This window comes from Symphodus melops (genome assembly GCF_947650265.1).
Source record: "Symphodus melops genome assembly, chromosome: 17".
NCBI classification, from domain to species: Eukaryota; Metazoa; Chordata; class Actinopteri; order Labriformes; family Labridae; genus Symphodus; species Symphodus melops.
In genome coordinates, this window is record NC_136707.1 from 12,569,663 (window position 1) to 12,586,255 (window position 16,593).

Consider the following 16,593-nt stretch of genomic DNA (forward strand, 5'->3'; position numbering starts at 1 on the left):
TAAATCAAATTCTCAAATTTCGTTTGATATTTAAAATGAACCAAGTGTAAATACTGACCATTAGTCCTAAAATTATAGCTCGATAAAATAATATATTGTATAGAAAGCTGTTAGTTGTGGATTTCTACTAATTGCCTAACGCTATTATTTTTGCAATAATATTTTTGTTGTTTACTTTTTTCAGACATTGGTGCAAGATGTCAACTGACAGCAAGAGTGAAAGGAGTATCCACAATCATCAATGTACTTATGAGGCTTATGTATGAGTTTTAGCTGAATAAAGTTACTACCTCTTAAGTAGAATGTTCACTCCCAGAAATTTCCATAATTGCACTGGCTAGCTATTTTGCAACAGTACAGGTGTTAGAATATCAGATAGATAGATACTTTATTGATCCCGAGGGAAATTCATTCAACCGATGGTTGTCACACTTAACGTTTTGTAGACGATATGATAATATTGTTATTCAAAAATGGCTTGAAACAGAAGGAGATCAGCTCTGTATCGGCTTCATCTGGACATGAAATCAGGTAGGCCTGCATTTTGAGAAATGTGTTGCTGTATCAGATACCATTGACATGACACATCTCTGATATGCACATTGTCTTATAATTACAAGTCTTTTCCTTGTGGACAAGATACAATGCATGTGCTTTTATAAGGAAAGCCTGTATTGTGGTTGTTTTGTGACCTAACAGTGAGAGACACATGAGAAGGATTTTGAAAGTTCTGGGATTGAGGTGGAGAGACCCCCAGCGACCTCTCACTGAAATCCGCAAAGCTGTGGAGGTAAGCCTTAGTAAAACAAGTATCGTCAATTAGGCTAAGATATTATGTATATGTATTTCTGGAACCTTTTGTTCTGGAAAATTTTATTCCATTTGTACTACGAAGGTCTCATAGAATCTGTCATATAAAATGTATCTGAAATGTCTTAGAATACTACATGCACAGCATATTGGGTGTTTTGTTTCCCATCATTTTGTTCCCTTTATTCTGTTTCTCACACTCTGTACATGTGGGAAGAGTCACCCAGGCTCTTTCTCACTGGACTCCAGCTCCTTCTCCGCCTTGGGAGATGGTAAATAGTCATGTAGTCTCTTTTCTCACACTAGGGGATAGATTGTGCCCTGCCAGGTACAATCGGGCAGTGGCTCTATGTGGCGTGATGGGGAAGTGCTCTGTGTAGTGTGATGGAAAGGTATAAGTTTTCATGTTTGCCTTTACTCGGGGCCTCTTTCTCTCCTCACCGTGTGAGAGAGGGGTCTTCGAACGCTTATCTTGCCTTCGAATAAGGCAAGATCGATCTGGTCATTGAGACCAGATCGATCTTGGGGTTCCTTTTTGAATAGATCTTCTCACTCTTTATTTTCACTCTTTAGTAATGGAAAAAATTCCACAACACTTTGCTGCAGGATTTTTGCCGATATATTGAATACATGTAATGAAATGTTAGTTGCTCAGGTTGTATATGCAGTGTTTTTCCTTATGATAATTCAAATGGTTTAATATGTTGTGTAATGTGTTGATTTACAGAGTGAGATGAGACAGTGGTCACCTGAACAAGGCATCAGGGCAATGCTGAAACGGGTTCGGGATATCGGAGGAGTGCAGCCTTGCTACAGGTTGGTCTCTATACTTTGCTCTTAATATTATGAGGTAGAAGCTCATTTCAATTAATTTGTAGGTCATTTTAATTAATTTGTAATCTCCTGTTAATATAGAAATGATTTTGCTGAAATAATGAGGGATCTAGATGCAAGTGGTCTTCAAAAAAGAGTTCCTGGCAAGAAGAAAATTCACCGTTCATCTGCCATGGCCCAAATGACACCTGGCACATTGATGGTACATATCTTATCTTTTAAATTTAAGTTTAAGTAAATTTCAACTTCTAAGATAGTAAGTTTATACTCATTGCAGAAACATACATTGTTCCATACAGGTAATGACAAACTGAAGTTCTTTGGCAAACTGAAGTTCTTTGGCATACAGATGTATCCACATGCCATGTATTGATGGGTATGTTGCATTTTCTTTGCAGTCTGTTAATATAAATTCATTGATAATTTAATGTTCCATGAAGATTAGGTGTTGATGTAGATTTTGTCACATATGGCCATGTAGACTTTCAGTAAAAGTCTTGCTATACGCGCCATTAACGGTAATTCAGTCCTATTATAGTAATGTGAATATGTGCACCTTTTCTGTTGTTGTCCACTCAGTTTTTCTAGGAAACTTCTTTGGTTGAAGCAAGGCACTTCCAACCAGCAAGCAAAGATTTGTTGCAAGATACTTCTACGATGCTGTTCAGGAGCAGGGTGGTATGCACTGTATTGTTTTTAATTGGTTGGAATTCCTAGTAAACGGGTACCGAACAAAAGATTTACATTTTGGTAACAATAGAATGTCCTTGATATGGTTTCAAACACCAAACAGTTATGGCACAAACAAAAGATTTTCTTTTTGTATGCTCAGGCTGTCCCACATTGATTCGAGGTGACAGAGGAAAGGAGAACCTTGTTGTTGGTCAAATGCAGATGGCATTTCACATGCGTGAGCAGGGGAACCAGGCACAGCAGTGCTTCAGAATGGGGACATCAGTGCACAACCAGGAAAGTTTTTACATTTATACACAAATATTTTTAGACCAGCACTGATGGCATTCAAAATAATAGTGTAATTTTTCCTTGTTTAGAGAGCCGAATGGTTCAACAGCATTTTAAAGAGGGCATGGATCAAGAAATGCTGATTTGAGGTATAAAAGCTAAAAGATTTAACAATACAGACGTAATAAATATAAAGTACGCTCCTAAAGTTTAATATTTTTTTGCTTAATTTGACATTTACACCAGCTTGATGTAAAATGAACATCCAACACCAACAACTGACAATTTAGATGTTTGACTTTCTTTGGTTTTTGGACCATATTTTGGATTAGATAGTTTTCTAAATGTAATGTGTTGCTAGTCAAGGCTGATTGAATCTGTCCCCAAGAAACACATAGAAACTGTAGAGTATAAGATCAAGAAAGTCCTCGTCAGGCAGGAGCATTTGCTTTATTCTAATTGCATTCTGAAGTGATCAACAGTTATGTTGTGTATACGTATTTAAGGAAAAGTATGAGGATGTTTTGACTTAATATAAAAGAAAATAAATGCTGCATACCTTGATTTTCTAGATAATTTGCTACATGATTTTATTTTTATTTCAAAAACCCACTCGTCTTTGGGAATTAAAATCTTGTAGTTTTTGGGAATTTCCTCACTCTTATTGTAATCGTAGACTTAAATTTGATTGACATAAATTTAGAATTTGGTTCACTGTTGTATGTTTTAATACAACTTCTTGTCTTTTTCAAAATCACATGCTTAGGCCATGATGGAGTCTGGCATCCTCGAGCTTGACGACCCTGTACACAAGTAAGTCAATAATGATCAGATTAATTGCATGTCACTAACAGATTTAATGTTAACATTAAGTTCCATTTCTTTCTCCAAAGCAACTGCTTGCAGTACACACACCTTCCTCGCCTTCAGAAAGATTTGAAAACTGAGCAGATAACATGGAACACCCATGACATCCGCAAACAACGCTATGCTGCAGGTCCATTTGGGAAGCCAGATGTTCTCTACACGTCCCCACCTCCTGGTATGTTACTTGCAAGTTGCAACAAAGGTTGATGATCTTTATTTAACTTAGTTCTAATGTAACAAAACACATGTCATTTGCCAATGTAATCACACCATTGCATCAGACTGACACATTATAGGAACAAATACTGAAATTTGTAAATATATATGTTTTAGTGTTGGCTACCTATCTTTTTAAATTCATATTACTAAATCCATAAACCTGGGGTCGCCGGTGGCGCAGCGGCAGTGCGCGCGACCCCACGTATTGAGGCTCAGTCCTCGCGCGCGGGCGGCCCGGGTTCGCGTCCGGCCTGTGGCCCATCTCCCGCATGTCTCTCCCCACTCTCTCTCCCCCTTTCCGACTCTATCCACTGTCCTCCCTCTACAATGAAGGCAAAAGGCCAAAAACAAATCTTTAAAAAAAAAAAAAAAAAAATTTTAATCCGTAAACCTACTTAAAACATTTCATATTTAAATTTACATGCAGGAAAGACATTGAAGCTTCAGCTTAAAGCATTGTAGGTCATGATGAACTGCTTTATATGCATGCTCTGAAACAGCTTTGCAATTATTGATTTACTTGTCATTCTAAGGGAAAATGTTACCAATTTTTCTCCCCCAATTGCAGGTTTTGCTGACATGCTGTGCCCAGTCGACACAGACCTCCTCGACTACGCTAAAGAACTTGTCAGTGAGAAAGATGAACCATCAATGGTGGCAAACCAGGAGTTCCGAGACATGTGCCATGCCATTTTGGAAAACAGTCATTTTCCAAACACAGCAGATGGTTGTCTTGCTGCATACCTCATGATAGTCCAAGAATTCACCACTGCCATGAATAGGAATACAATTCCTACACCCTGTACAGTTCTCATCAGACAAAGGATGGGAGGGGAGTGAGCAAGTGACATCTTTAAAACACCTCACCAGTCTTCCTTTGGCTAAGACAAGCGACAGGGCTATCAGCTGGAGTATATTCAATACCTTTTGAGAAATAAAATGATGCAAATAACTGGCAATGTTTTTATTTGAACATTTTCACAGTATTGGAAGTTTAGTGTTAATTACAACATATTAGCACAGTGGTAAAAATGTACTGTTAAACCCCAACTTATTGCTTGATTACCAGCTGTAGCCATATCGGATTGCAAGATCAACTCTTGACTTGAGGAACTGTACAACATCAGATGCAGTAGGCCTCGATGCAGGGTCATAGCTTACCAACCCACTAAGAAAACTGTACCTCTCACTGAGATGTGCTAGGGCATGTGGTGGGGTTTTGGCAGCCATTAGGGCAACCAGCTCTCGTTGTTTCTTGACCTTCCACGGAACAGACCTAGTGAGGAACTCCAGATATGTAGCTCACATGTCTGCAAGGAGGCCTCTTCAAAGTGTAGAATGCATTCGGGAGCCATGTAAAGATGCGTGCCATCAGTTGGCCCTACAGCCTGTGCAGTGAACCTACTGCCTTGACGAACCATCACAGTGTCTCTAATGTTTGCCAGGCCCCAGTCTGCCAGGATTGCCTTCTTAGATGGGTAGTGAACCTGTAAGGTATTGAAATACAAACCTTTTAAGGTTAGGTTGTCCAAAATCTCACAGATTTTATAACTGGTCAAAACCACGTGGCTGCAACAGACATACCTATATAATTCTCATACTAATTACAGTCCTCTATCACCCATAGTGTCCAATGTTTATGGTATTCAGGTAGGATGCACTTTTAACTTTTTTTATTGATGTGCAGTGAATCTCAGGAAACAGATGCAAGGCAACCTTGGCAGGGATGAAGCTCACAACTTAGCACCACACCTCACAATATGGGTTAATTTGTCTTTACAATTTTTTTTTCAGTTGCTTGATAGATTTCTCAGATCAGAATTTAAAATCTCAAAACTTATTATTCAACCTCCACATCATGTAGTCATTGGTGCACATAAAACAAATTTCTAATTATTTTGGACAAATCCTTTGGGACATTCATGCAAAGTATGTATAGTTGTCTACTCTTTCCTACATTTTCAAGTGATCATGCCATGTCGATCAAAATGTGTTACAGTATTGAAAATGTGACATGTTCAACCATTCTGCATGTACTGATTCATGCAATGAACGAATGATTAGATGTTTTAGGGGGCAAGACAATCACAAATAACCAATGTAAAACATGTTTATCTACAGTACATAACATAAGCTCTTGATAATGTAGGAAATTGTACAAGTGTACATAATCCTTTGCATGAATATGCCAAAGCATTTGCATCTGCAGTACTGTATCTGTTTCACTTGTTGAAAAGGCAGAGAAATTCCTTTTCTGATGTGCATAAGTGACTTGATGAGGTGGAGGTTGAACAAATAGTTGAGAATTTCAGTTGTGATCTGGGAGAATAAACAAAATCAGGGAGAAAAACTGTAATTCAAGATTCAAGATTCAAGATTTCTTTATTTAGTCCCGAAGGAAATTTGCCTTGGACGTACAGGCTGCTGCATAACACATAACACGACAGAAAAGAAAAATACAGTAAAACAGTGCATAGCACACAAGTGCTGACAGTGCAATAAAGTGCATACCTACATACATACATACATACATACATATATACATGGCATTCCTTTACAGGAACAGAAGCTCTACTTACGGCCTGAGTTCAACAGAGAAATGGATAGTGGGATAAATGAAAATTTATACCTGTTCAAATATCTTTTCTTATTTTTAACTGGAACTCTGTAGCGTATGCCTGAGGGTAACAATTCATACTCAGAATTCAAGACATGAGAGGGGTCTGCAGCTATTTTCTTGGCCTGTCTAAGTACAGTTCCTTCAAATATTGTTTGAAGAGTGGGGTGCTCCCTCACTCCCATCACTTTAAGTGCAGTGTGGACCAATCTGTTTATTTGCGTCTTCAACTTCACAGTTAAATTACCAAACCAGGAAACAATTGCATAGCGAAGTATACTTTCGATCACAGAATGATAAAAAAGCAGCATCACCTTCTGCTGGACACCGTACACCCTCAGCCTTCGCAGAAAGTGAAGTCGCTGCTGGATCCTAGTACACACACTATTTACATGGACACTCCATGATAAGTTATTGTCAATATGTACTCCGAGATATTTGTATGAATCAACCTGTGCAATATTAACGTCATGAATAAGTATCGGCGCGTGGTCCCCCACATGACTCGGGTCAAAGACCATTTCTTTTGGTTTTTTTTGTATTGACTTTTAGGTGATTGTGCTCACACCATAGTACAAAGTTGTTTACCTCCTGCTTGTACACAAGGGTGTTTGTATCAGAATCCAAGAGGCCCAGAATGGCAGTGTCATCTGAGAATTTAATAAGAGAAACACTAGAATGCCTGCTGGTGCAGTCATTAGTATAAACCGTGAATAAAGGGGGAGAACTCACACACCCCTGAGGAACTCCTGTAGTTATTACTTTTAACTGGGATGTTGTCTGGTTCACTCTGACCTGTTGGGTCCTGTTGGTTAAAAAAGAGTGGTACCATCTGATTATAAATGGGTTGACGTTCATCTGTTTGAGTTTATTGAGAAGGATGTGTGGCTGCACAGTATTAAAGGCCGAACTGAAGTCCACGAACAGTAATCTGGCATAAGCCTTTGGATTTTCAAGATGTTGCAAGATTGAATGTGTTACAGTGAGAATTGCATCATCAGTGCCCCGGTTGTCTCTACTTCAGAGGAATCATCAGATGTTACTGTAGTAGCAAAACTACTTCTTTTCACTCTGGATGTATTTGCCTGTAGCTTGATTCTGTTAGGATATCTTAAGGCAATTGTATTTTGTGGTGCATGTACTTCAATATCTCCAAAGATTGGATGAGACACAATCCTGACATGTTTCTCCAGAAATACAACAACATCAACAAAATAAGCTCTTCGATTGTTAGTTTCCATGATATCATGAGCAATAGTTCACCATCTTTCCCTGAGCTTGTAGGGCAACTTGGAAACAATCACTTTCATGTTGCTTGGCATATCCAATTCTTGCATATGATGAAGCTCTTCCATCACATTACAGCATCCACGTAGAAATAAAGCATAGGCTTGTAAAGACTTCACATCCTCTGTCTTTACTGTTGGCCAAGCTAAAGCCTTTTCTATATATGCATTTGCAATCTTGTACTCATTCCCAAAGTGTTCCTGAAGAAGTCCCTTTGCCACAATGTAGCCACGTTCAGGTTCCATGTGTTGACAACTACGAACCAGCTCCTTTGGCTGCCCACTTGTGAACTGCTCCAGGTAGTACAAACAGTCAGCTTTACAAGCTTTATATTGAAATGGATCTCCTTCAAACACAGGAATATCTTGTGGTGGCAAAGATAGTAAACACTGTTGGTGCACAAGTGCAGCTGTTATTTCATTTTGTTTACGCATAATAGTTACAACATCTCCAGAAGGAATCTGATCACATTGTTGACGATCCATGCTATTTTGATTAGCCCAAGCAATTGTATTAGGCTTCCAAACTTCTGATTTTTCCAAAGGCTTTAGGTGATGAGAGTCATGATGTTGCTTTGAGATTGACATCCATTTTTCAGGTTGTTTTGCTCGAACATCCAATGGTTCCTTTTTACTTTGTGGTAATGACCAATCCCTTTTCTGTGTTCTCTTACATACTTCATGGTCATATTCTTTGGCCAAAGGGTTGAGCGTGTTGACTGGTTGCACTTTTCTTTTTTCCTTTTCAAAATAAGAATTCATGCCATCATGAGAGAGACCTTGTCCAGCCGAAACTTCCAAAACTGATAACTTCGCAATAGATGCAGCCAGTTCAGTCTCCATCTCAAGCCTTTCCTTTTTCCTTTTTATTTCTTGTTCCTGTTCCTCCAATGAATGTCGTTAGTTTAAAGCTTCCATTCGGGCAACAAGTGCAGCTCTTTCTGCTGCTGCTTTTATTTGTGCAGAAGAAGTGGTACTTGACTTATTACTGGTGTAACTTTTGTTTGAATATTTACCCACATTAGACACACTATCATTTGGGCCAATATCATCATTTTCAACACCATTGTCACCATTTTCAGACAAATATGTTCCACTTGTTTACACCCACTCTTCCACATTGTCAATAAATTCATCATTGAACATCATTTTCGCCTTAAACCAAGTTTCATGTCTTTCCTTTTCCTCCAGTGGCAATAAACACAAAATAGAATCACGTACACACCGTATTTCATCACACAATTCAATAAACCCAACAACAGATTTTTGTACCTCGGATGACCTTACTTCAGTTCTATGTACATTTACACAAAAATTGAGTATATGTGAGAGTATATGTTTCTGTGCATAACTGTGGAGTTGGTAAATGAATCTGTTTCATTAAGGTTTCTGCTTGTATGGACCTTTTCTCTGGTTCTTTTCCTTGTCTAAGATGCTTATCTCATTGTTTTTTATTATCCTCATTTTAGACACAAGGAAGAAGAAAGATGGCTGATACAGACACCCCTGCCAGCTCACCTGATGGTCTCCCTTACTTTGTTCTTCTCTCGGTGAACACCTTTGGACTGTGCAAGGAAGCGAGCATGCAAACTCCTCACAGAGAGACTCCTGTCAGACAGGGATTCAAACCAGTAACCTCCTCACTTTTATAACTGAACCACCATTCAGCCAATGTGTTATAAATCAAATAAAGTATTCATTGATTTGAACCTTTTCTCTCCGGTTTTAAGCTGTAAAGACATAGAATGTCTCATGTTCTTGTAGGGCAATGACAGAAGTCACAGCTGGGAAACAAATAGCTTTAAATGGCAGCAGTTTTAGTCCTTGCATGAACCAATCCACATGCACTTTGTGGATCTGGAGAAGGCATTCAACCGTGTCCCTTGTGGTGTCCTGTGGGGGGTGCTCCGAGAGTATGGGGTTCGGGGCCCTTTGCTAAGGGCAGTCCGGTCCCTGTACGACCAGAGCAGGAGTCTGGTTTGCATTGCCGGCATTAAGTTGGACCTGTTCCCGGTGCACGTTGGCCTCCAGCAGGGCTGCCCTTTGTCACCGGTTCTGTTCATTACTTTTATGGACAGAATTTCTAGGTGCAGCAGGGGCCGGAGGGGGTCCGGTTCGGGGACCACAGGATCTCGTCTCTGCTTTTTGTGGATGACGTGGTCTTGTTGGCTCCATCAAACTTGGACCTTCAGCGCGCACTGGGGCAGTTCGCTACCGAGTGTGAGGCGGCTGGGATGAGGATCAGCACCTCTACATCTGAGGCCATGGTTCTCGATCGGAAAAAGGTGGCTTGCCCTCTCTGGGTCGGTGGGGAGTCTTTCCCCCAGGTGGAGGAGTTTAGGTATCTTGGGGTCTTGTTCACGAGTGGGGGGAAGATGGAGCGGGAGATCGTCAGATGGATCGGTGCGGCATCCGCAGTCATGCGGTCGATGTATTGGTCCGTCGTGGTAAAGAAGGAGCTAAACCGAAAGGCGAAGCTCTCTCCATTTACAGGTTGATCTTCGCTCCTACCCTCACCTATGGTCATGAGTCATGAGTTTGGGCCATGACCGAAAGAACGAGATCCCGAAATGGGCTTCCTCTGTAGGGTGGCTGGGCGCACCCTTAGAGATAGGGTGTGGAGCTCGGTCACCAGGGAGGAGCTTGAAGTAGAGCCGCTACTCCTTAATATTGAGAGGAGTCAGCTGAGGTGGATCGGGCATCTGTTCCGGATGCCTCCTGGACGCCTCTCTAGGGAGGTGTTCTTGGCATGTCCTTCCGGGAGGAGGCCTCGGGGTCCATGACACGCTGGAGAGACTATGTCTCTCGGCTGGCTTGGGAACACCTCGGGGTCCTACCGGAAGAGCTGGAGGAGGTGTCTGGGGTGAGGGAAGTCTGGGCAAATCTGCCCCCACGACCCGGCCCGGGATAAGCAGAAGAAAATGGATGGATGGATGGATGACATAGGTAGGCCTCAACGCATTCATGAACTGTTTGGACTTTTTTGTCTCTCCATCTTGTTTGATTGCAATGTGATTCACCAACAGGACATTTACAAATGGCGGGGCTCGTGAAGCCTCAACAGCGCTTCGCCTTGCAACGTAGTTACAGTAACGCAAGTGAAGACCAACGCGTTGCCTGTGGTGTAGGGTACAGTGTCGATTTGATTCAGAAGTGTAAACCAAGCTTTAACCTTTATCTTTAGCTTTAGCCGTAAAATCCCCTTGATAGAAGTTAAAAGGGTTAAGTTTATGCATATAAGATCTTGGTTAAGGTTAGACAAAAGGTTGGGTTTAAGCATCCAACATTTTAGGGTCTAGGGACCTATAGAAACACTTCTACATCTTTAGAATTTTTTCCAGGACAGCACCCCTGACCTGCTAATTCAAAATGTCCTTCTAGTGCGGCGTGTATCCTGCCCAAATGTCCACCTAATGCTGGAATACCAACACACACACACACACACACACACACACACACACACAAAATTGGGGACGGTGGTTTTCGTCCCCAAAGGGAAAGGCGTCCCCAAACAACTGAACAACTGGTGTGTGTGCTGGTAAAAGTCCCCAATCTAGATTTAAGTAAGAGCTATGTTTGTTTGTTACACTTTGCTGCCTGTAGTTTAGTTTATAATAGTTATTTGTTTGATTGAGTTTTATTGATTACCTTGACGTTTCTTTGTTGAACAAATTCTGTTATAATTTAAAGAGCAGCTGTTTGTGTTTTCTGCCTATTTACATTGTGACATAGGATGGGTGAAAGGGCTGTGTTCGGATTTCACACCTTCAATTAAATACAGATTAATTAAATACAGATATCAATAATTAATAATCAATTTGAGACTGATATTGTAATCTTTGGTTGTTCCCTGATTTCAGGGTGGTGTTCCAAGTTTAATAACAAATTATTGATTTATATTAATAATTAAATAAAGTTCATTATTAATGTTAATTTGACAGTCAACATTTTACTTTATAAAACCGAAACATTTTTGGTCAGGTATTCGCTCCTGAAAACCCCAACATCTGTAATAGGTCTGTAGCTTCAGTGTTCGAAAATATGAGGAACTAGCTCATATTCAGAAAAGATAAGGAGCTTTCCTGTCACAGGGGAAAATGAAGGCAGGATGCACAACAATTCAAAAATACTAGCAAGTTTCTCAATGATACAAAGCTTAATGCAATGAGTTAAGTATCCCTTTATATCTATTTTCTATTGGTTATGTTTAATGCATAGTACTGCGTATTGCATTTGCCACTATCAGTAATACTGGTGTGATGAGTCAGCTAGTTAGGCTGTTCTGATTCCTTACAATCAAACTGCTCCAGCGTTTGATTTGAAGCAAGCTAAGAACACCCTTTTCTGGAAATATTATTTTGCTTTATTTATTGTGCATCTGAGTACTATTCCTGTGTTCACACATCTCCAAATTAAGTTGGCTAAGGTGGAAACTCCCTCATTGTTTTTTTCCCCAAACGAAAAAAAAAAAAACCCAACAACTTTTGAATAGCTAAAAAAAATCTTAGTGCAATAAAGATAGAATCTGCTCTTATAAAGCAAGAAAACCCTAAGCCATTTATTAATATCAAAGTAAAAAAAATACAACAATAGAGTATGTCTCTCTGATAATTTCTTTCCATGTGTAACGTGTCATTTACATTTTATCTGATTTTGTGCATCTTTGTTATCCCTATAAATGTATGGCAGAAAGAAATGTCTTGTGCAGCTATGAAGAAATTTGACAGAGGCAAACCACAGGATCGTTTACCCATGATCAGACCATAAAGCAATTTTTTACACTGCTTATTACACCAGCATATATGAAAAGTAAAAGGCATTCTGGAAGTATCCCAAGGAGGAATTTTTAATTATCTTTGACATCTTCTGATTTAACACAGTGGGAAACAGACAACCCAAATCTTACTCATCAGCTTGTCAGAAATGTTAAAACTGGAAGAGTTTCATTCAGAATATAATACCACTCTGCAATAAACATTTCCTAAATTTGTCCCCTTTAGAGATCAGCTGTAGAACTTGCAGAAACCCCTATGTCCCTCTCTGATGCATCTTGGTCCTCAGTGTGATTCTTCTCAGAGACCACATCAGTCTCCATTTGTGTTTGCACCTGCACAGATAACTCCAGCGCAACATAACTTGCAGTGTGTGAGTTTTCCTCAGTTGCACATGGAGAGATTATTAAGCTTGGTGTGGTACTCCCCTCCCTCGCTGTCTCCTTGGCTTGTTCAACAGAGTTTGTTTCACTAAATGAGTCTGAGCCTGCTCCTGAGCGCCGGAATAGCCTCTGACCTGTGAATGAAAAGTTCCCCAGTGCATTAGATTTGATTTTCAATACATTTTCAGACTTTGAGTCATTATGAAAATACAGAAAAAAATGGTAATGTATTTCTTTTTTGTGCCACCTTAATAAGAGAACTTTCAAGAACTTGCACAACTTTAGGCACCATAGAGAAAAATATTCTTGATAAAAGAAGGGACGAGAAAGAACAGCTGACTGCTTTGTAAAAATTTGAGATTTGCTTTTTAGATAATTAGATTCTCTCAAGAATATGTATCATGAGCTCTGTTCAAACCCTGTGTTCAAAAGATAAAGGTTAAAACTCCACTGAAAGAAAAAGTAACTGACCAAGGGTTTTATTTTATTAATCAACAATGACATTATACATATTTGACTTTGCAATGAGGACTTGGGTAACACAAATGTATAGTTACTGGGGAACGAATTAAGAACAATTAGTTTTAACAGGTAGAAAAGGTACACACATTTTTTGCATAGTTACTCAGGAACAATAGGGGTCTAACTACCAGTTAAAATTAGTGAATGGGGGAGGACTTTGGGTTGGAACATTGTAACAATGGCTCTGTGGGGAAGAAGCTCCTGACTGAACCAGAATAATTGGAAAAATACTACCTTTCGCACTGAGAACACAATCAACTAAAAGCATAAAAAGAGGGTGTGCCAAAATACCCAGAATTAAACGCCAGCAGTAGAGATGGTGAATTAATAGACAGTTGAGCAAATGAGCAGCAAAGGTCAATAAACTATGCTCGCCCCGGGTGGGCTGATTCTGTGAGAACTCGCAAAGAAATAGAAGAACATTTGGAGACATCAAAGAAGAAATGAAGGCCAACATCAGAATGGAGAAAGAAGATGGAAAAACTGAGAAAGCAGAGGAGAGGATTCAAAGTACCCGAGATGTCATGACAGCTTAAGCTACACAGTTAGCTAGGGCAGTGATTTCCAGAGACTGGGTCGCACAACATTTTATTTTGGTCGCCAAATAAACTTGCAATATCACTTAAACTTGATTCACGCGTCTTGCAGACGGCATGGTCAGTGCGGCGTCGTAGCTATGGCCCTCCATGCTGCACTGTCCCACCTAGAGCAGCAGGGGAGCTACGTACGGATGCTCTTTGTGGACTATAGCTCTGCTTTCAACACTATCCTTCCTCACAAACTGATGGACTGATGGCATTCCACACCCACCTTCCACACTTGTCGCACACAGAGGGTGAGAGAGGGCACAGTCCTAAATGGTAAAGGTATGACTTGCAAGAACTGTATCAATAATGATATAGAGCAGAGATTTCCATAAATGTCCGCTTTGGACCCCAAAATAACTGCGACAGACCGTGGACCCCCACTGCAATTTTAGATAATTTAATTCAATCATCCATTCAATGGAATTAATTTGCATCCCAGATTTTTTCTGGGTGACAACTTGTGATCGGATTTTACACTTCTACATGTATATGCAAATAAGCATGCAGCCCTGACCATTTTCCTTACAATACAGTTACAGTGTGTGGTTTGTCAGTGAGTCTTAAACAAAACAGCACATTCAAGTTTCTGCAAGATCCACATTAAACCCCTGATTCAGGTCATGAATATTTGTAGCATCACTGGGCTGCATTATGATAAACTTTGATTGTATAATTCCAAGTAGAGCTGAAACGATTCCTATAACTTGAATAATTCGATTACAAAAATGCATGGAGGAATTTGTGCTGCCTCAAGGCCTCATTTTGGGGGTTTTTGCCTCATCAAAACTATTCTATGAGTATGAAACACGTTTAATGTAGCTGCAGCGACCTGCTCCTCTCTCTGGCACACACATACACATTCTTGGTTCCTAAAGTCAACATCAAAAGCTGCAGTTGCAGGCACGATAGATTGATAATGTATACTATTCCTCAAACGCGGACTATTTTTGGGGAAAAGGCCTTCAAAGCATTCACACCCTGTCCTGGTATAAATTGCAGAGTCATCTTAAATTGGATTATCTCCCAAGTATGGAAGATTTTAAAGCTAGGATCAAGGACTATTTAACTACTGCATGCACATGTTCTCTCACCGAACACAGCAAATGATGATACTGTAATGATGTGATCTGCCAAACTGTTTTAGCTGTTTGTTTTGTTGATGTTGTCCAAATGTGTACTTGATGTGGACCTGCTGTGCTGCTTTCTTGGCCAGGAAATAAATAAATACCCACACACAATTGCGGCGTGCCCCTTTTAACTTTTAGTCAGCACACAGTTGATCCGTGATCCATACGACCGAGAATAGATCGGGAATACATGATCCGATCAAACGGTCGGCTTTTCTCTGTTCACTCTCTCCGTCTTTGCAGCTAACATAGCGATAGCAACGTCCTCTCACAGTCTCTGTTGTCTCAGTCTGTGAGCACGCTGAATGCATGCGCTGCAGGAGCAGACAGAGATACACATTCTTCTAATAATAAACAGGCTGATTATATTACATGTCTAATGTTGTAAAGCTAAATCAAGAGAGAACTTATTTTGTGGAATATTAATTTATTATTCTCTGATGGATTTTAGTTTTTAGTCTGCAATGTTAATGCAGGGGGATCAGAGAGCAGGGGGCTCTGGGAACTACCTATGTAATAAATAAAGGCAAGCAAATATTTATATTTAAAGTTTCTCAGTCAAACAAATGTGTAGGCTACACAAAAACACGATTTATTATGTCAGCCAACGTGTTTGGTCTGTAATTTTCATCTACCTGCCACCTTTACCAGTGAATCCAACAGTTAATTTGGGATTCCTGTCAGTAATATGGTGAGCGTCAGCAGCTGTAGAGCAGAGGTGGTTGGTTGTAACTATGGTTGGAACAAGCAGGCGTTACCATGGTAGCTGCAAAGAAGCAGGTTTGTAGGGCTGACCCGAGACAAGTTAAACCTAAATTAATCAAAAGTATGATTTATTTGATTACTCAATTAATCGTTCGGGATATTCGATAGAATACTCGATTACGAAAATATTCAATAGCTGCAGCTCTAATTCCAAGCACATGGAGTCACAGTCTATGTGTTTCAGTGGATTGTGCACTGAAATGTAATTCTCAATAAAGAACATTTCAGTCTAAGCATTATCTCACCCTCTTTCTTTGCTCCCAGGATAATTCCGTTTTAAATTATCAATTACTTGATCAATAATAGTTTGAATTTCATGCATTGGAATTAATGTATCCTGGTTGGTTTTACACTCTTAACCAATGCTGTCCACTTGTGCTCAAATAATTATGACGCATTATATTCCAATGTAAACAGCCTCCAAGACAATCCTACCTGCAAGTTTCTTTAATGAAGAATTGGCTGTGTCCTGCAGGGATGGCTTGCCTGTCTGGACTTTGGTGGAGTAAGTCACCTCAGTGGAGTCCAAGGAACCTGTCGAAAGATACCACACACATGAATATATAAAGCACAAATACAAGCAAATATTGACATACCGTGCCACTGGCGTCCATAAATACTGACACCTTGATACTCTTTTAACAATTTAAGTAAAGAAGACATATTATAACCCTTTACTATCTTTTAAAACAGTCCATGTGGTCTAAATGAAACAGTGTTAGAAGAATAGGTATTTTGCTTATACTTTTTAATGTGATCATGGCAATAATGAGTCGTTGCTCCTGGGAGGCGCTACATCACCCAGTATAAAGGAATGTTGTGACATGCACAGAATGAGGGA

At 39.9% G+C, this 16,593-nt stretch overlaps 1 protein-coding gene and 1 long non-coding RNA gene across 9 annotated transcripts in view; one reads left to right on the top strand and one right to left on the bottom strand.

Annotated features, from left to right (window-relative positions):
- Positions 1 to 263: 263 nt before the first annotated feature.
- On the top strand, positions 264 to 4,497 carry LOC306838827. Its single transcript, XR_013781124.1, has 3 exons — positions 264 to 282; positions 700 to 790; positions 4,262 to 4,497. It is a non-coding gene; the product is annotated as an uncharacterized lncRNA (long non-coding RNA).
- A 7,630-nt stretch (positions 4,498 to 12,127) lies between these two features.
- The window catches only part of pdxdc1 (pyridoxal-dependent decarboxylase domain containing 1), a 78,704-nt gene continuing 74,238 nt past the window's right edge, over positions 12,128 to 16,593 (bottom strand). For all 8 annotated transcript variants that reach the window (XM_079366828.1, XM_079366827.1, XM_079366825.1 and 5 more), the window contains 2 exons: positions 16,188 to 16,286; positions 12,128 to 12,885 (listed from right to left, as the gene is read on the bottom strand). In XM_079366828.1, coding sequence (XP_079222954.1) covers positions 12,593 to 12,885; positions 16,188 to 16,286 — 392 coding nt within the window. In that variant the 3' untranslated portion in view covers positions 12,128 to 12,592. The remainder of the gene's footprint in view (positions 12,886 to 16,187; positions 16,287 to 16,593) is intronic.